This window comes from Cavia porcellus, unplaced genomic scaffold (assembly GCF_034190915.1).
Source record: "Cavia porcellus strain 051 isolate PalLab524CR breed Dunkin Hartley unplaced genomic scaffold, mCavPor4.1 scaffold_1, whole genome shotgun sequence".
Taxonomy (NCBI): Eukaryota; Metazoa; Chordata; class Mammalia; order Rodentia; family Caviidae; genus Cavia; species Cavia porcellus.
Genome location: NW_026947484.1, coordinates 92237051 through 92261994, shown reverse-complemented (window position 1 = coordinate 92261994; position 24944 = coordinate 92237051). Strand labels below are relative to the sequence as shown.

At 33.7% G+C, this 24944-nt stretch overlaps 1 protein-coding gene across 10 annotated transcripts in view; it reads right to left on the bottom strand.

The window, feature by feature from the left end:
- Nucleotides 1-7807: 7807 nt before the first annotated feature.
- Nucleotides 7808-24944, bottom strand: part of Cntln (centlein) — a 448833-nt gene continuing 431696 nt past the window's right edge. For 7 of the 10 annotated variants that reach the window (XM_063251634.1, XM_063251626.1, XM_063251599.1 and 4 more), the window contains 3 exons: nt 21063-21248; nt 18667-18744; nt 7808-8613 (listed from right to left, as the gene is read on the bottom strand). In XM_063251634.1, coding sequence (XP_063107704.1) covers nt 8512-8613; nt 18667-18744; nt 21063-21248 — 366 coding nt within the window. In that variant the 3' untranslated portion in view covers nt 7808-8511. Of the gene's footprint in view, nt 18745-21062; nt 21249-24944 lie in introns of all 10 variants that reach the window. The other 3 variants (XR_010048348.1, XM_063251607.1, XM_063251612.1) reach the window with 3 other exon arrangements.

Below are 24944 nucleotides of genomic sequence, written 5' to 3'. Positions count from 1 at the left end.
CATGGCCGGATCCCTGGGGCTCTGTTCTCCTCCTGGCCCGCATTGCAGATGCTTACCAAGAGGGCAGGTGAATAAGCTGCCTGAGTCCCTCCATGACTGGATCTCTGGAGCTCTGTTTTCCTCCTGGCCTATGTTGTAGTGTCTTTTTAAAAAAATTTTACTTAAAGACTAACCAAAACCAGAAAATGGGTAGAAATACATACTTTCAAAGAAAAAAAATAAACAGTAAGAAATCACTAGTTGATGATTACAGATTGTCCTTTTATAAATAGTTATTCAAGATAGTGCCTGCCTTGCAAAGTGTGTGGTCGTGATTTTGATCCCTGGTACCGATAAAAAAGAAAAAGACAAAAAAAAAAAAAAACAAAACAGAAAAGATATAAAGTAGGGATTCAAACAATGAGACTGCAACCAATTCTGTTCAACTATCCAACAAAAACTTAGAAATATGGTTATCAATCCTATACACTTAAACATACATGCAGTTATCTGTATCTTCAATTATGTTGAGATTGAACAAACTCAAGCAGGCTAATATCACTCTGAACAATGAATAATACTATTGCTGTGTGTCACATTATGACCCTCCAGGATCAGCACTGGGTACTTTTGTGACTCTTCTTCTTCAAAGTATCTGTTCATTTCATCATGTGTCATAAGATCAGTTCTCATAAACTGTTTATAAATTCTACACATGCATGAGTCTTAACATGTATTTCTATCCTTTCTATATTAGATGGAGAGACAAATCAAAGCAGGACAAAACAAAATATATTCCTATAAACATGAAATGAAAAAAGACATATAAGACCACTGTACAAGGAGTTCTACCATAGTTCCTGTGTTGTCTCTTGTTATTTTCAATAGAATTGGCTATATCATCAGACATAGTATAATTGAATATATCAGTACATAACAGTATTAATAAAAACACAACTTTGTATATAGTACAAAACTTCAAAAGCAGGGAGTTATCAAACCAGAATGCATATTGTAGAGTCTTGTCATCTTCAGTGTAGTTGCCTATACTCTCAGACTTGATATTATCAATCATATCAGTTTTGAATAAAATCTGTCAATATCAAACAGCAATAAAACAAACCAGATTTAGCTAAGATCAGTCATGATAAAACAGTATAAGCCATACAGGACTCCAGATTAAGATAATAGGACATTAAAGATGATTACTGTGTTATATCCTGATGTTTTTGGGATAGCTGTCTGTGCCCTCAAATCTAATGTAAGTAGACAACTGGGACAGAATAAAATCTATCAAAAAAAGAATAAAATACATCTAAGCAGAGTAGTGAGAGTAATGTGGCTTTTAAATCCTGATACACTGTTAACAAGGACATTCCTTGTTCTTGAATAGGCAGAATCAGTATAATGAAATGACCATACTTTCAAAGCTGTTATACAGACTTAATGCAATACCATACCTCACAGAATTATACAAAACAATCCTAAAAATCAGTTGGAAACAGAAGAGGGCTAGAATAGCAAAAACAATTCTTGGCACAAAGGCAAGGCAGGGGGCACTATGATCTCAACTTGAAATTACACTACAAAACTATCATGATAAAAACAGCATGGTACTGGCAAGGAAAGCAGATCCAAGGATCAGTGGAACAGAATACAAGATGCAGAAACAATTCCAAACACACGCAGTCACATTATCTCTGATAAAGGGCCCAAATACCTTCCCTTTAATAAATGTTGCTGGGAAAACTGGCTTCCCACATGCTGAAGATTAAGCTAGACTCATGTGTTTCATCATGTACTAAATTAAGAAAGAAATGAATCAAAGATATACATAGTAAAACAGAAACACAATATTGTGGAAAATAGAATAGATAAGCTCTTGAAGAGACAGCTGAAGGGAAAGACTTCATGAACAAAACCCCAGTCACACAGAAAATACTACAAAGAATCAACAACTTGGATCTCATTTTATCAAAAAGCTTTCACACCGCAAAAGAAACCTTATACAGGGTGAAGGGACAACCCACATAATGGGAAAACATTTTTACCACTTATTCTTCAGACAAAAGAATAATATCTAATATACAAAGAACTCAGGAAAATTTAAAGATCCAATCAGAAAATGGGCATCTGAAATGAATAAACATTTTTCAGATGAAGAAGTACAAACAGAAAATAAATATAAGAAAAATGTTCACCATCACTGGTCCTTTAAGAAATTCAAATTAAAACAATACAGATTCCATCTCACTCCAGAAAGAATGGCTTTCATCAAAAAACCAACCAATAAGAAATACAGATATGGCTGTAGGGAAAAAGGAACACTTCCACTGTTGGAGGGAGTGTAAATTGGTACAACCACTATGGAAATCAGTAAGGAATTTCCTCAAAAAACTAAAACTAGAGGTTCCATTTGACTGAGGTATTCCCCTCCTTGGTATCTCCCAGAAAGAATTAAAAGCACACCACAGTGATATATGCATTCCTATGTGTACAGCAGCACAATTTCTAATAGCTAAATCGTGGAAACAGCCCAGATGCCCATCAATGGATGAATGGATAAAAGAAATGTGGTATTTATTATACACAGTGGAGTACTGTACTGCAAAAACATAAAACCTTGAGGCAAGGTTTCTCTGATGAAAGGGAGGCTGCTGGAGAATTTGCTTCGAAACCATCTTTGCAAGGTGGGTAGAGATGTGGAAAAACTGTTTCAAGAGTGACGTCAAGATTGTGGTTTTGTAGATCATTTGTCCATAAGAAAGAAACTGAGGCTTGAACTGTGGAAAAGAAATCTTTGTAGTGCTCACAATTCTTTTAGGAATAGAAAAAAATAAAATGTTTCTGTATTTAAAAATCAACAGGTAAAACTTGCATATAACAGACAAGAGAAGTTACATTAAATCATTCATATAAATTTTGTGCTACTATAAAAGGTAATTATGTGTATGAAGGTGTAGGAATTAAAATACCAGCTCTTTCACCCATGCATGTCATAAACTTCTGAAACAGACATTTAGGTCCATAAAAGGCTCTCTCAAAAGGTTTTTTGGTGTTGACCTTTATGTTTCACTTATTTACTTGGGAGCAAAGAGAAAGCCCTTTTTTTGTAGCTATACATTTTCTATAGTAATTTTTATTTTGGATTCTCTAAACCAATGGTAATTTTGGGTTACTAGGCAGAATCCTGCACAATTTTGAGAAGTATACCCGGTTTCAATAGAAGACTAAGAGCTTGTGCTGAAAAGTAAAATTCTTCTTCCTTTATCATGTACTCTGTAATCACATGTAATCATTACAAGCTTTCCTATGGTGGTCATGGGCTATACTCTTATTTTATAATTTCCCAGGATATGAATTTCTTTCTCAAAGAATTGTTTCATTGTTGGATTAATTTGAGAATTCTTTTAGATCCATTCTTTTGTCAACATGTGGTTTTGTATACTTTTACTCTCTCTAGCTTGTTGATTTCAAGAAAAAAAACTTTTAAATTTTGGTGAAATCAAATTTACCATTTTTTAAATTTTCCTGTTTTGTTGTCATGTCTCGTAATTCTTCACAAAGCCTTAGGCCTTGGAAACTTTCTATCATTATTGTTTACATTTTAGCTTCAAATAATATCCATTTTGAAATACTTTGTTTAAAAAAATTTGTAAACACTAAAGTTCTATGAGATTTACCGATACCAGTATGTTGTGTAATGTTTAAATAAGGTTAAACATATCTGTTATGGTAGATACATCCTGTCAACTTGAGCAGTTTAGTTTAATTGAGAGACTCAGCAGGGAGCCAGGGTTCTTACTTTGTAAATATCATCATCCTGTGCAAAAGAGGGCAAGGAGATTTTGGGAGTGCTAGATCTACCCTGGAAGGAATGGGGGTGGCCTGTGTACAATATTACCCAGGAAAAGAGGTTTGTTTTCTCCTTTTGCTCTGGCTGCTACCTTGAAGTGTTGTGCCAGTGCCATACCACCCTGCCTTGGAGCAACTGTTTATGGACTGAAACTCCCAAAACTGTAAGAAATAAACGTTTCTTTCCTTCATTTTGAGTGTCAAGTGTTTTGTCACAGCAATGAGAGAAAAGTAACCAAGACAATATCTATTTGCTCAAGCATCATATTTATATGACAACATTCAATCTCTTAGTTTTACAAAATTATAATACATCATTTAATTAGTGCTTTACAAGAGCTTGCAGGACAGGGGCAAAGCTCCTCAAAAGACTGCACATGCTCCGAGTCAGATTTAATTCAGACACAGAATATTACGAGACTGGTCGACAATGACTGCCCACAGCGTCAAATGTAGAAGAGTGCAAAAACATATGTCTTAGCACTAGAAATCCAAAGGATCCAGTTGAAGATCTGGTGCCCACAGCAATGTCCTATACAAGTCCACATCAGGAGGTCAAAGGATCCATGACTAAAGACTGGGGCTGCGCTCAGAGGTGGAAGGGTCCTGCTAGAAGTTGAAGAGTATATGCTGGCAGGCCAAGAGGCCAAGAGGCCAGTTCTGGAAGCTGAAGACTTTGTGAGGAAGGCCAGGAGAGGATGCCTGAGGGGAAGGCAGAGACTGGAAGTCTTTCAAAGAGAACAGCCCAAGATCCTCAAGGAAAATCAGCTACAATGAAGCTCTTCCAAGTAAAATCAGCTGAAATTCTTCTTTCTGGTTTTCCTTTTATACATCTCCAGTAATAATTATTCTTAAAGTGGGTCTTCCTTGCCCAGAACTCAATTCAACTGGGTACTTTCAAATCAAGTTGACAATTAATTAAATACAACAATCATGACTAAATGTAGTCATCTACTGTACAATAGTACACCAGAACTACTTCTTCCTACATGAAATAACCCGTCTAACTGTGTGAAGGTCAAAATACTTAACCCAAGAATGTCCAATTTCTTTAACACCATTTATTGAAAAATCTATTGTCTTCTATTGGATAACTTTTGAACCTGTGTCTAAAATCACTTGAGCCCAATAGCATAAGTGTACATTAGGTTCTCTATTCTATTCCATTGTGTCAATTCCTCTGCCATTAGCATGTACTCCTGATTATTGGAGATACATAATGAATCTCAAAATCAGGTAATGATTTCTCCCACTTTATTTTCCATAAAAATTTTAAAACAACTTTAATTCATTGGGCTTTCTGTTCAAATTTTAGAAGGATCTTTTATCTTCTAAATATCTTTCATTGGTGTCGATAGGACTTCTGTTCAATCTGCATGTCAACTTGAACACAATTGATACTGTAATTGAGTATCTGAATTCACACTATCTCTCACTTGTTCAGATCTTTGATTTCTTTAACCAGTTTTGTAGATTTGGTTTACAAATGCTGTACAAGTTTTGTCAGATTTACACCTAAGTAATCTTTTGGGAAGAAACTGTAAATTGTACAGTATTTTCAATCTTAGTCCCGATAGACTTATTACTAGTGTGTATAAAGGTACAATTCAGTTTTTATGTTGATCATATACCTTGAGACATTGCTGAACTCAGTAATTCTAGGTTTGCTTCTTTGCGTTGAGACTTTTCTTTGCAATCTTCTGTACACTTTTTATTTTTTAATTGCATTATGGTGCTATCTATGTTTATCTATTAAGGATACTGGCTTAGTTTTTGTTTTTTAGAGACAGGATCTTGGTATGTATCTCAGGTTGGTCTTGAACTCCCAAGTGCTGAGATTAACAGGTGTATGCCCACAATGAAGTCCTTGCCTTATTCTTGATTTTAGGAATAAATGTAAATTGTAGGCTTTTTGAAGATTTTTTTTATCAAATTAAGGAACTTCCTCTTTATTCCTGGTTTTTAGCTTTTAAATTTTTTAGTGAATGGGTGTGAATTTTGTGAAATGGTTTTCATACATTATTATATGATTATATGATGTTTTTCTTCATTAGCCCATTCATATGGCAACTTACAAGATGGATTTTTAAATATTGCATTGGTTTTCCATATTTTCTGATCAATGTCCCATATATATATATATATATATATATATATATATATATATATATTTATAGTGCCTAAATGAGATCATCAGCAAGTTCTATTAATTTTTCTATTGGTGGAGTCACAAATTACCAAACTTTACGACTTAAACAAAAAATAGTCTTCTATACTTCTGAACATTCAAAATCACTGTTCCAAGGCTAAGGTCAGGGTGTGGACAGAGGTGGTTTTTCTAGATGTTTTACAGGAGAATGTTTTATCCATTTTTCCCATCTTCAGGAGCCACCTTGATGTCTTAAATTGATGAAAAATATTTACCTTTCATGTTCATTTTGATTTTAGGAAAGAGCCAGAATTTGCATGGTGCCAGATCTGGTCAGGAAGGTGGATGAGGACACAGCATACTTTTGTTTGACAGATTCTGCTATAAGTGACTTGAATCAATTTATCAAGGCAGCCACAAAAAGATGTTCATGAAAAACGACTTCCAGGGCTGCTTCAGAAAGTGGGAAGAATGATGGGATAATAGTGTTCAAAATGAGAACATTTGGAGGGAGATTAAGGTCAATGTGTCATTGTAATAAAACTTTAAAATTTAAACATTTTTTATCATACCACTTGCATCCTTTGACTTATTTCCATATTTAAAGCTGGTAACATAGCATCTTCAGATTTTATGGATCTAACTCTAACTCATCTGGTCTTCCTTGTATTGGAATCCTAGTGAGTACATTAGCTCCAAATGGACAATCCAAGATAATCTTTCAACTCAAGACCCTTAACATTTGCAAAATTCCTTGGTGAAAAATTCACAGGGTCTAGAGATATGAACATTTTAAGGGGCCATTTTCAACCTATCACATTTCTTTTGTTGCACTATCTTTTTGTGGTTGGGTATCAAGATAATATTGGACAATCTCTTTTTATCTATCAAAATTCTGCTGTGACACATTTCATATTTTGTTATTTTTCTTACTGTTGCTTCAATGTGAATTGATAATATTGTGAAAGATGTTAGTCTGTTAATGTCAATGCAGATTGTATTTCTGATCATAGGTAGAATATCTTGTCATCTAGTAACAAAATAAAAGCAAACTATACTTCAGTGTTTTAAAAATATGAATCATTGGTTATTTTCTTTTTCTTTTGCTTTGACGTGCATATGTAGATATTTTAAAAAAACTGAGTAAGGCAGTATTTATAGCACTTGAAATGTTATCAAATTATAAGTGTGTCATTGTGATTTATGGCGTGCCAGGCAACAGTGAAAAATGATGAGAACACCACATATGGTCTCTGGCTGCAATTACGCAGCCACACTTCTGTGATGTGAAAGCAGCCATAAACAATACACTATGTAAATGAATGCACATTACTGTTTCAATAAAACTTTATTGATGTGCATTAAAATTTGAATTTCACATATTTCCCACATGCCACAGAATATTATTCTCTTTTTGATTTTTAACCACTTAATAAAGTAAAAAGCATCCTTAGCTTGCAGGTAAATCAAAAAGAGATTATAGGCCAGATTTGACTGTGGGCTATGATTTTTCAACCCGTCTTAATCTCATGGAACTACATTCTAAAGAGAGGATATAGATAAAATTTGACCAGACAAATCAGATAATTTTATATTTTGGGAAAGCATATAGTAAGATGGTCAGAGAATCCGTCTGTGAAAGAATGGTTAAAGGTGAGCCTGAGTGATGAGGCGTCCATGAGGAAAACTGAATACAGAGTATTTTAGAGAGATTACCAAGAACAAATGAGGGAGGCAGGCCCAAACGCGAATCAGTGTGTGGCAGGAATACAGTATAGAGGTGAAATGATTGGGGAATATTGGGAATTAAAATACGACAACATCATTGTTTAAAAAGTAACTTTATTTATCTGACTGCAGTATGAATTATAAAGCTTAATTGTGCTGAGCTTGTATTGTAGCGCCTTGTTAATTTATATGACCACAAAAAACATTGTAAATAGGGGGATGTTTTTATATTTGGCAAATCATTCAATAAGAAATCTTTTCTGTATCACCCAGTATATCAATAAGAATAGATATAATTAGACTACAGTTTGTTTCATTAAGTGATCATTCATAAGTTATGGTGTTTTATTCTATACTTGCTTGCAATAAAGTATATTTAGTAAATCCCTTTTAAAACCATGTAGTTTTATGTAAAAATTCTAGTTTTTAAAATAAAATTTAAAACATTAAGTCCTTAGTTTACACTTCTTTCTTTTTATACTGATTGATTCATGCATGCCAAACTTGTTCTAGTTTCTTCCAAAGCATTGAAAAAAATCATTTTTAAGTTTGCATTGATTTGTGGTAATATCTGTATTCAACAATCAAATGCTACACTATTTCCTTTTAAGTGGCTATGTACTTAATTACTTTCACTTGTTCAGCAATTAATTAGTTTCAGAGACTTCTTATTTTGGTATTGAACCTGTCTATTGATAGTGGAAGCAAGTACTGTGTCAAGATTGCAATATATGTTTTCATATAAAACACATAAAAAGTTTTCACATCTGAAAAAAGCTCTCTATTTCTACACTGTAATATCATCTAGTATCTTTCATAATTGTGAAATATCCCTCAAGTAGTTTCTTGTTTTCATTCATTTTCTCCAGTACTGCTTCTAGTAAAAACGAGGCAAAAGGACGCTGTAAGAGAAACACACACAAAAAATATTATCAAAACTCTGTATTTTTTTCTGTTCAAAAATATCCACTAAATTATAATCACATTAGAATTTAGCTCTATGTAACTGAACCCATAAGGCCACCCTAACAGATTTCTTTTCAACTGATCTTGCTGGTTAGGGTGCATAATTTTGTCTTTTCTAATAAAAATGATAAAAGAGCAGAAGTAAAATGAAAAAAGATAAACGCCTTATTGAACAATTCATGGTTTACTGACCATGTTAATGATGTAATCTGCAATACAAGCAGCTAAGCCATTTATCTTCAATCAGCTGATCAATAGCGGGTTACAGTCATCTCTAGGGCACTCAGGCTCACAGAAGTGGTACTGTATGTTCATCACTCATAAAAGAATGAGAGAGAACTATCAATACACTGGTCTGTGTGAGAGCTGAACATCTCAAGAGTTGCAGGATAAAACTTCAGAGAAAAAAATGGCAAAAGTATACTCATTGATTAAGTTTTTAAAGTTTGGTATATCAAAGTGTAATACACATGTTTCAAAAACTGCTGAGTTTATCAAATGTGAGTACATGTAAAAATTTCATAATTGATAACAACTTTTCTAGTGGTTTTATTGTTCCTTCTGCTTCACTGGCTTGCTGGTAGAACATAGCCTCAGTCAATGCAGTTATGAGCTTTAAGAAAGTCTGAAAAGTTGCTCCAATCACCTCCCATTCCTCTAGTAATAACCTTTTATCCATGTTTCTAGCCATGTTGTCTTACATGAGACAAGAATTAAAAGTTCACTAAGTACTTATTGGAGTTTCCTTTTAACCAGGGAAAAATATCTGCATTTTCTTAAAATATTAATGGTAAGTTTGTTATGTCTAGTCCTCTTCCCTAGTGTGACTGATTCCTGCTGCAAGGCTGGGATTAAGGGTGGGAGATTGTTGGGCCAGTCCACTGACTGATTGGCAGTGTCCTAAACCTGAACACTGAATACAACATAAAAGAGGCAGGCAGAGGCTTGTGTCAGCCTTGTTGCTTTTGCTGTTTTCCACTGCCATGAACTGTTGACCCTGTCATATGCCACCCTGCTTTTGAGCCAGCCAATTATGGACTGAAACCTCTACTGACAGTGAGCCACATAAGCCTCTCCCCATTTTCGGGTGTCGGGTGTTTTGTCTCGACAATGAGAAAAGTAACCAAGACATGAGTTAAAGAGGCTGTGGTTACTTTCTTTGAGATTTCACATGATAGTATGAGAAAGGTCAAAAACTCATCTTGTGACCATAAACCACTGCAAGCATAGCGCAAGGAGACAATATAAGGAGAAACTGAGTAAGAGTAAAGGCATGTGAGGTTGAAAATGGACTCATTTAACAGTCTTGAAGTTTTTATTACTCCACAGGGCAAAGTTCATCCTCAGGAGGAGTGGCTGTTTAGATATTTTATGATGCAAAGATTCTAAGTATGATGTTTTGATTCTATTACTTGTAGTGTTTCCCTTCATAAATCTTAATCTGTTGTCTGTTGGCTATAACAAAGCCTGATTATAAATCCACTTGAAAAATGCTCTTATTAGTTGACTGTTATGAGAAAATAGAATGGGGTGGACACAAGCTGGGGTTCAGAGTAGAAGGTGGGGTGGTTTGTTCTATCCTGATCCTCTGGGTAATCCACAATGTCAGGGCACAATTTGCTGGACTTTTTGTTTTCCCTCAGTACATCGTAGGAAATAAAACAATATTGACTGTGTCCTCAAGAAATTTATCTACCAGAAGGCAAAATTCGACTGTACTGGATTTGACCATTCAAATTTGGCCCTGACACTAATAAGTACCTCCCAATGTTTTGGAAACAACAAGATAAGATTACTCTCTGTAAACTAAATCAATAAAATCATACTGGAAAGGAATAATACCTGTAGCTCCTATATATTGCCTAGGAATTCTACCTTACACTAAAATTTTTAAGCATTATAAACAGCATAAATTTTATCACATTAACATTTTTAAGTTTATTATTTATTGGTATTAAGTACATTCATGATGTTGTGCAACCATCACCCACATCCTATCTCCAGGACTTTTTGAACTTCCCAAACTAGAACTCTGCATTTGTATTGAACAACAGCCTCTCATTTCCATCCTCCATCAGCATGTGGCAACCATCTACTTTCTGTCTCTATATACAACCCATAAGCAAATCATACAGTACTTTTTCATTTGTGTCAGGCTCATTTCACTTAGTACAATGTCTTTATTATGCAAAATCTTCAAGTTTCATTCATGCTGTAGCCTGTATCAACATAGTGCTTCGTTCCTTGTTAAGGAACAATCAGAATATTCCCCTCAAAGGCTCCTGTATTCAGAAGTGAGGCTTTGGAAGATGATTGAATAGCGAGGGTTCTAGCTTTATCAGTGGGTTAATCAACTCATGGATTTATAATCTGATGGCATTATTGCAAAGTGACAGAGTTAGGGCCTCATTAACAGGAGTTGGTATGGGAGTATGACCTTGGGGACTATATCTAGGCTTCAATCTCTTTCTTTTGACTCTGGCTTATTTTCTGACTGCTGTAAGGTGAACCCTTTTCCCTGCCATACTCTTTCAACACAAGGTCTTTACCTCACCACAGGCCTAAAAACAAGAAAACCTGCTGGTCTTGGATTGAAATCTCTAGAACTGTAAGCCAAAATAAACTTTGCTTCAAGTTGTTTTTCTAAGGTAATTTTTCAGTGACAAAAATTGTACCAATACTATGTATATTTTATATATAAAAAGGATTTGTTCATGGGTGTCTGGAGGTTTTAGCTATTGTGAATAATGTTTCGAATATTGATGTACACATATCTCATTCAGTCCCTGTCTTTATTTCTTTGGAGATATACTCAGAAATGTCTCCCAATGTCTGGATAATATATTAACTCTATGCTTAATTTTTGAGAAATTGCTTTCAGATTGCATATTGCAGCTTTATACTATTTTACATCCCTAATTGCGGTATACAAGGGTTCCAATTTCTCCACATCTGCACTTGTGATTTATGTTACTGCAAGCTTTGAGATCTTTGAGGGCCTGAATTTGTCTCCCAATCTGACCAGAACTTTCTATAAAATAGCTGCTCAACACATATTTGTTGAATAAATCATATTGCTAATCTCAAATATGTATATCAATTGAACTAGCTGTTAATAAAAAACTTTTGAGAAAAAAATCATTTTACAAGTGATTAAGACTTAATTTTGGAACAGTTAGAACTCTTGTTTATTTATATCACAAAGATATATAGTGAGTTAAATATCCACAAAGAGAGCCATTAAAATGATATAGAAAACAAGAATTAACAAAAAACTGAAAATGTAGATTAGAATGTTATTTTTTATCTTAAATGATCATTTTAACTGTAATCACAAATGCCTCTTTTCTAACATATGAAAGTAGGATTTACATTGATAAATAAAAAATATATATTCCAGCAAATCTAACTGGGTAACTTTAATTCTTGCTACTTCAGCCAGACATGAGGATTAAGTCTGTGTGTGTGAGCTGATATGTGCACATATGAGAGAGGATGTCTTAGTACACAAGTGTGACAGCACATTAGACATAAGCACAACAAAACAAGCAGTCACACAATAAATGTCTTCAGTATTGCGAGGAAGAAACTTTCAGATAACCTTCAGGCCAGCAGTATGCTCTATTTACAAAAGCCAGGGAGATTTATAAAACCCTTCCCACTGCTATACTACAATGCACTCTACGGAAGGTAAGCATATTTTACAGAGAGGACACTAGGGAAAGTGAACCATTTGAAATTTCGGCATTTGCAAAATCTGAAGCAACGAACAGGAACAGAAATATTGAAAGCTAAAGAAAAACTACTGTTCAATTCCTGGTACCAAAAAAATTCTACTTTAAATTCTCAACAAATGAAGGGAAAAAGATACATTTTTTTAGTTTGGTTTTAATACAAAAATGATTGATGTGAAGAGAACTAATATGGACTAGATGAAATCCAGAGAAGAACTAGCAAACAAAAGGCAACAAGAAAACAAAACCAAGACATTTTTCTAACCATTCACAGCTAAAGATTTTTTAATAAGTCCTAGTAAAGAACCATATGTACTATGGGTTATAAATGTAAATTATTTGTTTTATACATGTATACATTATACATACATCAAAATATATAGGAATGTTTAAAGGAAAATTGTATTACAGTTAAAGACATATGGTCACCAATACCCCTCAAATGTTCCCCATCACTATTCCCATCACCCTTGCCGCTTTCCGAAGCAGTTCTGGAGACACTTCAGTGTCTCTTCTGAGGTGCTATATAGTGAAAGCTGCTCCATGTCCTCCAAAAGAGAGGTCCGATTGTAGAAACATTTTATGCTGCATCCTCGTCCACCTTATTCCCAGGAGCTGGCACTGTGAGCCTTACTGTTCTTCCCCACAGTCAAAATAACCAGAAAAGTAAACATTCTAAGTTGATTCAGGACATGGAACAGCCATGAGAACACAACTAAATATTCACAAAAGAAGACTTCCAGAGCTGCCTCATACGGTGGCAAGGAGGACGGGATAAGTGTGTTTGGAGCAAGGGATACATTTTGAAGAGGTTACAACAACAGATTTTTATTGTAATGAAGTTTTTAAAATGTAAATATTTACTAAATGTTTCAATCACATCTTATACATATATGTATATATCCGTGATTTTACTTATGTTAACTATTTGGTAAATTTTAGTTTATGTTTTAACTATGTTTAGTTTAGTTTATGTTTTAACTACGACATTATATATATATATATATATATATATATATATATATATTAGTTACATTTCTCTTGTTGCTAAGCCAAAATATCCACCACCCAAAGTTAAAGGGAAAAAAGCTTATTTACCTCACATGTTGTAGAGGTTTCAGTCTATAATTAGCTGGCTCCAGGGCAGGGTGGCACATGGCTCATGGCAGTGGAAGACAGCAGAAGCAACCAGAGAGGGACAAGCCTCTTGCTGCCCCTTATACTGTATGCAGACCACCTGCCCTGGGCCGGGTATAGCTCTCATATCCTTAATTCCAGCATTGCACTATGAATCAATCATAAACTCTAGATTCAGTCACCTGTGAAAAGTTTGCTCCCCATGATTTCATGAGGCATTGAGGGGGACATGTGGATACAAACTATCTATATTTATCTATCTATATGTTCATGTATTTATGTTTAGTTTAAAATATAGTCTTTTATAATACACCATATATTAGGGAATTATTATTAGCTATACTGGAGATGGAACCCAGGGCCTTGTGTATGTTAGGCAGGTACTACTGAGCTCCATCAGCTGTTTTTACTTTACACTGTGACAAGACCTCAGTAAGTTGCCCAGGATGGCCTCCAACTTTCGATCCTTCCTGCTTGAGCCTCCTGAGTAGCTGTGATTATAGGGCATGCACTATTGAGCACAGCAAGGGATTGTTTAAATAGAGATAAAACACTAAACAAAATTTGCCATTTTAAAGTGCATAACTAACTGGTTTCAATACAGTCAAAATAATCATTGCTGTCTAATTCCAGGAAATTTCACCATTCTTTTCCCCTCAAAAATCCTCTCACTCAGTAGAAGCCATTCTTCACCTACACCCATTCCCTAGCAACCACTAAGGTACCTTCTATCTTAACAATTTCCCTATTCTAGATATTTCACATGAATGGAATCATACTACCTAGCTTCCTTCAACTAAAGTTTACAAGGTTTTTCCATATTGTGGTATATATCAATATTTCATTCCATTTTGTAGTTGAATAATATTTTGTTGTATGTAATACAATATTTTGATTGTCCATTTATCAGTTAATAAACCTTTAGGTTGTTTCTACTTTGGAACTATAATAAATAATGGTCCTTTGTAATGGACATATCTTTTCATTTCTTGTTGGTGTAAACTTAGAAGTAAAATTGCTCGGTCTTGTAGTAATTCTGACTTCATTAAGAAGTGCTACATTGTTTTCCCAGGGACTACACCAATTTACATTCCCACCAGCAATGTATGATGGTTCCAGAATTACATCTTTGTCAACACTTGTTACTGTTTGATTGACGCAACCATAGTAAGTGTGAAGTATTATTTTGCTTTTTGATTCACATTTTCCTAATGGCTAATAATGACATTTTTTATTGGCTATTTGCATATGTTCTTGGAGAAATGTCTACTCAAGTCCTTTGTGCATTTTTAAACTGAATTTTTATCTTTCATTATTGAAGGGTAAGAGTTTAAATTGTCTTTTTATTGTGCTTTATTTTTAAAGATATGGTCTTGCTCTGGTGCCCAGGCTGGCCTTGAGTTCCTGGACTTAAGGAATCCTCCGCTCCCAGCCTTCAGTAGAGTTGAGACTGTGGTATGTGCCACCATTATTTATCTCTGAAATGCATTCTTTTTTTTTTTTTTTTTTTTTTTTTTTGGTCTTTTTCATTTTTATCAGTACCAGGGATCGAACTCACGACTGCCTGCTTGCAAGGCAGGCGCTTATGCCGCTGAGCTAAATCCCCAGCCCCTTGAAATGCATTCTTAAATGGTTATATTTCACTAAGAAGAGCCAGCAAGAAGGCTTGAATGTATTGAGGGAGAACTGAATCCTTAAATATTATTAAGCTACTAAATGTGTCAATCATTATTTAACATCTCTTCCCTACCACACCTGCTTTTATCTCTTTTGAGCTCTAAAATTCTTAGAGGGATTTTCATCTTTCTCATCATGGGCACTGTTAAACCTAACAGCATCCTTAGTTTCTTTCTGACACCGTCATCCAATCTCATTACCACTGTTTCCACTCACTCAGATATGGTTCACATTTAGCTCTGGTCTTTCTGTTGCTATGACCAAGGCACATCCAGGCTCTCACTGGATCTCAGATTATTTTCTTGCTCGAGTTTTTTTTTTTTTTTCCTCTCCCCAAACCATCCTATGTGCTGCTATCCTGTATCTTTCTAAAGTACAGTACTGATTATATCCCTTTCCTGCTCAAAAGTTTGTAGTCTGGTGCCAGCTTACTTTTCTTTGCTCTGTTTTTTTCCCCAAATTTTTAAACTACAAATATATTACTTCGGCTTCTCCCCCACCAAAAAAATTCATTCTCACTATAATCACAAATTTGGTTTTTTGTATGTTATAAATTTTAAAATGTTAAGGTGAAAGAGGAATTTAGTAAAAATATTGAAAGAAAATAAAGCTAACTGTTCCATAGAAAAATTAAAGTAGATCTTAAGATTTAATTTTCCAATGTGGTTCTTAGCATTAGAAATTCTCTGGAGAAAAGAGTAAGTCATTAAAAAAAAGCCACAAATACATAAAAATTACCAATTGCATTAGGACTATTTGAAATAATGAAAACATGTATTTGTATTCTATATTAAATATATGAGTTAACATTGCAGGTCTTTTAGTTCTCATGTATGTCCAGTAACAGCAGCAGTAAGTATTGTGTAGTCTCACACCATCACATGGCAAGACTGATGTTTTGTTTCTGTTTTCAAACCATATTTCATATTTTGAAAGTAAATATTCTTTCCAACATAAAATACCATCAAATGAATGCAAATGAAAAATTTAATAGAAAACTAACAATAAACAAAAGATAAAATCACAGGGTCAGTTTCACTCGTATACTTTTAGGATTGTATCTAACAGCAGCCAGTGGAGAGGGAGAATATGAAAGGAAAATTTTCTTACAATTTTATCTATGAAATATTTTAATATTCAAACATGAATATTGAACTAATTAGTACTTTAAAGGAGTGTGATCAGTTATTCTACAACTTACAGTTCATATAAACTCATTTATAAGAATATGCAAGCTATAAACTAAACTAAATTCATCAGCAAACATATTTATACTTTGCCTGCATAATCCTGTGAGTAAAACATGGATGTTGAAAGAATGATGGGCAAAGAAAATGTTTTCTAAAATCCAGGAAAAATATAACTGCTGAGATTGAAACAGTCAAAAAGGCTAACAAAAACAAGAAATGTTTTCCATTTTACAGATTTTTCTCTCGGGCATAATTATACAGTGACATTCAAGTGCAACCAATGAAGTCTCTATTTTTTACCTCACAAATCCAAAGACATCAGCAAAACCACCTATGTCAGTAATAAAAATAAAAAGTCTTTGACTTTTTAAATGTTATCATACTGTCACAGTGGAATAAAATTAGCTTGAAAAATGATCTAAAGGCACATGATGCAGTTCATTATGTATAACAGCAACAGCAGCGGTTTCCCTGTGTTCATAAAGGCTGCTCCATTAAATTTACCTCCAGTCAATAATTAGGAGTCCACAAATAAACCTGGGCAATTAAATCAATACTACCAGGCAATTATATTCCAGAGTCCAGGCTCAGTGGCACAAAAAGGCACTATATCAAGCTGTAGTATTAAGTAGTCTGATGCCATTTTCAATAGGATTTTTTTATACTAACTGGACAGGGTTAGCACATATCTAGGTAATGTAGGATGTGTGTATGTACTTCCATGCATGCTAGCCAAAAAAGCAGGTCTTGTATTAGTATAACTAGTAAAATTTGGTAAAGATTTATACATATTTTATATTATTCTTTATAGTCATAAAGATACACTTTCTAATTAAAAGACATACAAGATCATATTTACAAGTGATTATGATCACTAAAAGGTTTATTTTATCATCTTCAAACTGGAGAACAAAAACTCACAAAAATTAGTACTGAACTCCTCTACGTGCCACGTGCTGAGATGAATTTTGGGTACACAACATGATTAAGAATAGTCTCCATCTCAGAAGCAAGTTACTGCAGAAAGCTTTGTCTAACACCTGTGCATCTGCACTTAAACAACCTTAAGCAACAAATTGCTAATTCTTTTATTATTATTGAAGTGACTCCAGATGTTTCAAAAATATATAAAACTGACATTAAGAATACTGTTAACTTATATATTGTTTATTTGCTTTTCAATTTACCAAAAGCACAGAAACTGTTATTTATTAATATAAGTATAAAGCATTAGACTTAATGTCAGCATCTGTTTTTAAACTTTACAGAGAAGCACTTATGTTTCAAAAATCATAGGACGAATTTTTTTTAATTTTGACGTTTTCATTTTTATTTATTCAATATCAATTTTGAAACAAACAATTAGAATAAGCAAAAAACTAATGAAAAAGTTTGAGAATACATTACTTGCTATCAATGATGACAAAACAAAAGCTGGCTATGACTAGAAAAGCAGGGCTCTCACCTGCCAATAAACTGCCCTTGATCACTTACAAGAGGGGCGCATCCCAGCAGACTATCTGTGTATTAAAAAAAATACTTGAAAGGGAAGAAAAAGTATCACACAGGTCACAGCAGCAGTCTCAATAGACCCCTCAGGGATTTCAGCTCGTCTTGGCCTTGTCATTCTCTATGCAGCTTTCCACTCAGCCCAGAAAACGTCGATAGGAAAATGTTTGAGGGGCCTCTGGTGGAAATTTTTTCATTCTTTCTGCATTGACAGGATGCCAAATCAATATTTACTTCCCACTAACAAGCTGCTCGAGGTCTCAGTAGAAAATATTGTAGAGAGTGCGGGAAGACACAGTAATAAACAGCTGTCTGGCTGTGAGGAAAACATGAATTGACTGGAAACAGGTCCATAGTAAAAGGTCACTGAAACCCATGAACTCCTCAGGTGTCCATATCAACTACTAACTTTAAAGACACATAATAAAGAACCTTGTTTCCTATGAGGTCTGAGAGAATGGATCCTTTTCAGTCTAGCAAGCATAGAGGCTGACTCAATAATTTAATTAATGCATTTGCTAAGACCCATGTTGGCTCTTTCCCAAGGCATTTGTTTCATTTGTTAAGTCCAAAAGTACAAATAGAGGGTTAACTTTCCTGCCTACCTTTCAGGATAATTCTTTACCTAAAAAAAAGTAAGTATGGGTAGGTGGTTAGAAAAAGTTAGACATCTAGTAAAAATGTAAGGCTTATGTTTTTATTTGGAAGTTTTATTGTATGAAGCAAAAGAAAGAAAGAATACCTGTCCTTCAAGAAGTTTCTGGATGTACAACAGCCATTCTTTGTCATTTTCAGCATCTATCTTTGTCTTTTTCATTTCCTAAAAGATGAAAATACTGGTGTTGATACAATTCTATAATGTGGTCGTACTATTGATTACTGAATAAATCTAGTGGGACATCAGTAGAATAACTTTGAACAAAGATCTGCTCACACTCTCAATGTAGAAATATTTAAATCCCTGCTCCTAAATATTTAATTTATAAGTGTTTGCTATCATGCGGAAGATAAAATCATATTCCTGTATTTCACAATAATTTAGGATTTTATTTTATTTCTGCCTTCATAGTAGAGCTCAAGATACAGACTGAGATGCAGGAATCTTACATAGGCTATCAGGATTTGACACAAATTTATTATAGTTTGATGCAGTTTTAAAGAACATAACTGAGGTGGTCTGGGCTTAGCTTGGGCAAGGCATTCATTCAACTCCTTATATTGCTACAAAATGTAGGAATCAGTTTTAAAAAGCTATGGCCAGTAACTAAATCTAGCAAATATGTTAAGCTGCAATGATCCTCCTCAGAACAGCTTTATTTGTACTTGAGTCCTTCTCCTTCAGGAAGACCTTCATTTAAGGGTAATGTGGAATGCAATATTACAATGCTGTGTACTTTGACTTCAGACTGCATCTGCAATGAGGTGCCATTTTTTCTCACAAAAATGCATCATCTATTTTTTAGGATTGTAATGACATATATATTTGAAGGAAAAAAATTAACTTGCCCATTAAAAAGGGAAGCCTTTTTTTTTTTTTTTAACTTGTCAGCTTAGAAAGGGTATCACTTTAGAAAGCTAACAAATGCAATGGCTCTGTGTTCCAGTATGCGCACACACATTTCTGTTCTAAGTACATGTGTATATTGGCATGTAGGTACAACATACACCTGCCTAGGTGATTTTGTTATATCTGCTTATTGTTAAAACTCTGGGCAACTAAGTAAGTGGTTTCAATCTTAACTTTTTGGTAGGTTTTTGCTATTAATTAATAAATTTTAATTACTACCTGAATGAAACATAGCTAATATCCTCCCTAGAGGTACTATTACCTCCTATGTGTCTTATATTTGATAGTACTCTTGATAATGCTCTTGTACTTCACAGTTCAGAATACAGCAGAAAGTCGAATTGTGGCATAATGCTGAAAATAGAAAACTGATAGTTCACCATCCCATTCAACCACAGGATGAACATAATCTCAGCAGAATATCTTTGACCTCTTTGCAAAGAATTTTTGGTAATTTAAAAGCCTTTGTACATTATAGATTTGATCTACTTCATTAGATCTTTAAGAAGCTGCTGGGAGCCTGGCAGTCGGTCTCATATAAATAAGTATTTACATTTTCCATTTTATTTATTCATTGAGCACATATTTATTTGGATATTCTTGGTGCCATGAGCTCTTCAATAGTTCCAAACACTATAAAATTTTAAACCCCGGCATAGTGGCACATACCTATAATCCCAGCACTTGGGAGGCTGAGGCAGGAGGATCATTAGAAGTTCAAGAACAAACTGAGCTACATAGTGAATTCAAAAACAGTGTGGGCCACATAGTAAGATACTGTCTTAACAAAACAAAATATAACAGGCATGTTAGAATTCAGAGGCAGAACACACTCTGGCATCCACCATAGGTTTCACAGAATACTGCACACATGAAGTTCTGCTATTTTAGGAGTGGTAACTAAATCAAAAGGCAGTGTTCCTGAGAAAATCCTGTGATGCTATTAAAGACTGACCTGCATATAACACACAGATAGGAGCATTTTACCCAATTTAAAACAGTAAATACATTTTCAACAATATATTTTCAAAATATATGTTGAACAACAATTTTAGATTCAGACAGTGAAGCCAATAGATTTGCGGCTAAAAACAAAAATAAACAAAAAACAGGTTGAGGATACAGCTCCAAGATACACTGCCAGCCCCCTATGGGCAAGGATCTGGGTTTTATCCCCAATACCACCAAAACAAACTAGCAAAACAAAAATGAAACATATAAAATCTCACACATGAGATTCAGATTAACTAAATGCATTCAAATGGACAAAATTTAAAATACTTTTAGAAGATTATATAATTAATTAAACTAAAGAAAATGAAGAAAACAGGAAAAGGATAACTGGCCAGAATGCCAAGCAGTCCAAAATGGTCCAAAAACCCATATGCTATGGGTTTTTCTATAATACACAGTTAAATATCTCTACAGGTTTTTAAAGTTGGTTAATATTTGAGGTATACACATTAATCTTATTTTCATGAATAAAATCTTGATAAAATTCTAAGAATTCTGAAGCAAAATATGTACATAATGTATACTAAGCCTCTTATTAATGATTTAAATGGTCTTACCACCTCGTCTTCTGTGTCCAGTATTTCCTCTAGATCTGATCGTGAAATGTTCAGAATAGAAGCTGCCAGGGTCTGGGCTTTATGGGTTGAGGTTTTACAAGCTTCTCTGTTTTTCTGCAACTTTTTAAGCGCTCTGATTTTTTGCCTCATCACAAGGACATCGTTTTGTAACTCTGTGACCAAAGCCTGAAACATCAGGAAGAACGCAGATTCATGTAGAAGTCATAATGGAGACAAAACAGTGCTGTCATAGTCACATGACAACAGTAGCAAATCATTTTTATTTGGGTTGTTCTGATTTTATTTCACTTAGAATACAATGGACTGCTCTTTTCTTGTTGGTTTACAAGAAAAACTGTTTTTAAATGATCTCTTAATTTTCTTGTTCAACCATAGCTGTCTTTCAGATATACTAACTGGCATGTTGTCTCTATGCTATAATCTACTTTTAATCATGACAAAGTGTAGCGACTTCCACTAGCTGACTTCACTCCAAAAATTAGTTCTGTGTATCCCTAAATATTTATAGATTAGGTGTAATAGGTTTTCACATACTTTATTTAACTATTACTTAAACTGAGGAAAGATGACTGCAGAAAAGCTTATCTCTAAACAAAACTGAATTAGAAATGCTTTGGAAGAACTTAAGAAAGACAAGTTAGGTAAACTTGCAATCAAATTACGGGCAGGCAAGCTGATAATAATGGATCGGAAATACATAGTGAAAGAGCTAGACTTGCCTCCCCAAAGTCTTTAAATTCCCCCTTTGAAGAAGAATGCCTACCCATAAGACTTATACATGTACATTAGAAAAAGACATTTTTATGTTTTATTTTTTGCTTCCTCAAATATATTTTGCCAGTGAAAATACTCTATTAACCACATGCTGAGCCAAAATTCCTCAAAATTATTACAACATTAACAAAAGAGAAAAGATATGAACAAAACAGAGACTCCTTGGTCTAACAAAGTAGGGATCCAGGTTCTTTCATCAACTGATAGTATGATGCTTCTGGTGCTGACGACAAGGATAACCCTTACAGCTACTGTGGGATGTCATAATAACTCATTGAGCCTCTAAGTATGTAAGGCATTATCTGGATATTTGACATATGTTAAATTTACTCATAGCTCTTTTGTTTTAATTTTAGTATATTAACACATGTGTGTAGTACATAATGTTTACATTCCTGTGGGAATGGACACAGTTCTGTGTCTCAGTGCATGGTTTATGAGTTGATAACTAGTTAATTATTTGGACTGTTTTCAGTCTTTTGCTAGCTCAGGTAATATTGCAATAAAAATGGTGCTCATGTGTCAACTTTACACCTCTAGGATACATTGGTGGAAATGAAACTGCTATACAAGAGTGTATAAAACTGTAATTTTAAATTTTCTCCTACGCCCCCCAAGATACTATTAACTTTTACCTCCAAAAAGAATCTATGAAATTACTTGTTTCTCTATACCATTAGCAAAATATCAATCTATAATCTTACTGCATTTTTTCTAGTTTTCATTGTATTTTAAAGTTTCATTTCTTTTACTATAAATGAATCTGTGAATCATCTACATTTTATATATGAGGCAAGCATGACCCATGATTTTTCCTGCTATTTTCAGGTTTTCTCAGTATTAAGTATATGCTCCTATTTCTTCCAATGATTGTATTAGAGTTCCTGGGCTTCTCATTCTGTTCTACTCTCTTTCTATTAGTAAAACCTCGTTTTAACTAGAAAAGCTGAGTAATAATTTTAAACACCTTTTAGGGTTCTTTTTACTCTTTTTTCTAATTTTTCCTATGACATTCAGCTTGTCTTAATTGATCAGGCATCCAATTCTTACAGCTAATTTTATTTGAATCCTGTTTTAGATTGTTTGGATTATTTTAATATTTCAAATCCAAACTTTCCTAATCAAAGGATAGAGTATTTCTTTCCATTTTTTAGGTATTTTGTTTCCAAGGATCATTTTTTTTTTTCGAGGCACAGTAACAACATTCATTGATCCTCACAACGTTGAGGAAGGTCAACACATCCCTCATTAAAGTGCTCTCTTTTATAAGTTTAGTTTACTGCCAGGCATTTTATTTCATTTGGCCACTACTTATAGCTTTCATATACAAACACTTTTACCACATATTTAGCTCACTGAATTTCCTTTTCTACAGGTGTTTTACAATTGTCACCTCTTTAGTTTTTGGAAATTCAATTGTAGCTACAAAGACTAATAATTTATCTTTAATTTCCCCATTTTTATACTTGTACTTACTTTCAGTCTTCCTCTTTCACTGGTTAAGTTTCCCTGATAAATTTTAAATAGTGATGAAATACTTGATTTGTTCTTCATTTTAGTGGGACTCTTATTTTCTAGGAAACACCGCACTAGTTTTCAGTTCCTATCGCCACATTTTAGAGTATATTTAAGTCTATTTCTAAGAGAAATGGATACTAAATTGGCTTAATCCATCCTAGCATTCATATAGCTTAATATTATTTTCCATCACAAAATTAGATTTCTTTTCCCATATTATATATTAATTTTAGTAAAATTGAATTTATTTTTGTCATTATTGCTATAGTAGCATTTACTTGTGTTTGGCCTAGTATTTATGGCAAAAGAAAGTAACATTTTAAAAATTGTAGCTGTTTCTTCACTTTTTATTACTATATGTTGCAATACACAGTGATATTGTGGAGTTTGTACATGTATATAACGCACCTTGATTCTTCTTTGGTCTCCTTTCCCTCTCAATCCTGTTTTGATTTTCTATTTGTTCAGGAATTCATTTTGATACATTATAAATTCCTAGAAAATTATCCATTTTATCCAGACTTTCAAATGTATTTGCACAGTTAACTAAGTAGTATATAATTTTCCTTGTATCTGTGGCTCTTTTCACGTACGTTTCTTTTTCTTTCTTTCTTTTTTTCTTCTTTTGGTATAGTAGTGTTTTTGTTTTCCTTAGGTAACCTAAAGCCTATTTAGGTGAGCTATTACCTTTTTTTTTTTAAATTAGGTAAGCTTTGTTGCTTTTTTCATTTGAAGAAAACAACTGATGTATTCGACAAATTTTAGTTCAGTAGTTCCTATTTTTGCCTTTAGATTTTGTTTTCATGTGAGCTTTTCACTCCTCATTAATTAAACAAAGTAGAAAAGCTTTTTTTCTTTTCTTTTCTTTTTTTTTTTTTTAGCACAGTTTCCAATCCTAAAGTGTGATTACTCTAGGGATATTGTACAATTTGTTCAATTTCCTCTTTAACCCAAGACTTTAAAAAATCTGACTGCTCTTTGGTTTTATAATTGACTCTAATTTTGTTCCATTACATGTACTATTTACAAATAGTACAAAGTTAACTTATTTACATATATATATTTTATAGCATTAATAGAAAATTGTCTGTACTATTTCTACCTTTCAGAATTGATATTTCTCTTGGTATATCCCAAGTTGGAATCCTGGAAAGAGACTTTGATAGGAAGACTTGTGTGCAGGAGGTATGGGAGGTGGGGTGATGCCCCATAAGAATCTAAGGGAAGCAAGTCTAGGCAAGGGAGAAGTTGAAGTGCCTTGTAGGTGTTTTATTTTTACTTTTTTTTTTTTTAAGTCTAGAATCTTTATCCAGTGCATGATATATTAGATCAGTTTTCTCTGGTTCAAATTATATTATTTGAAGTCTCTCTATTCCTTAAAATTATTTGTGATTTAGTCTTTAATGTATTTGCTCTATACTAATATATTTTACTTTTTTTTTAGACTTCAATTATACATATATTGAATCTTTTTAATGTGTCCCATAAATTTTTCCCAAAAAGCTTTAGAAATACTAGGCCTAATTAAAATAAAATAAAGCACACAGACTTTAAAGTATTATTTTAATG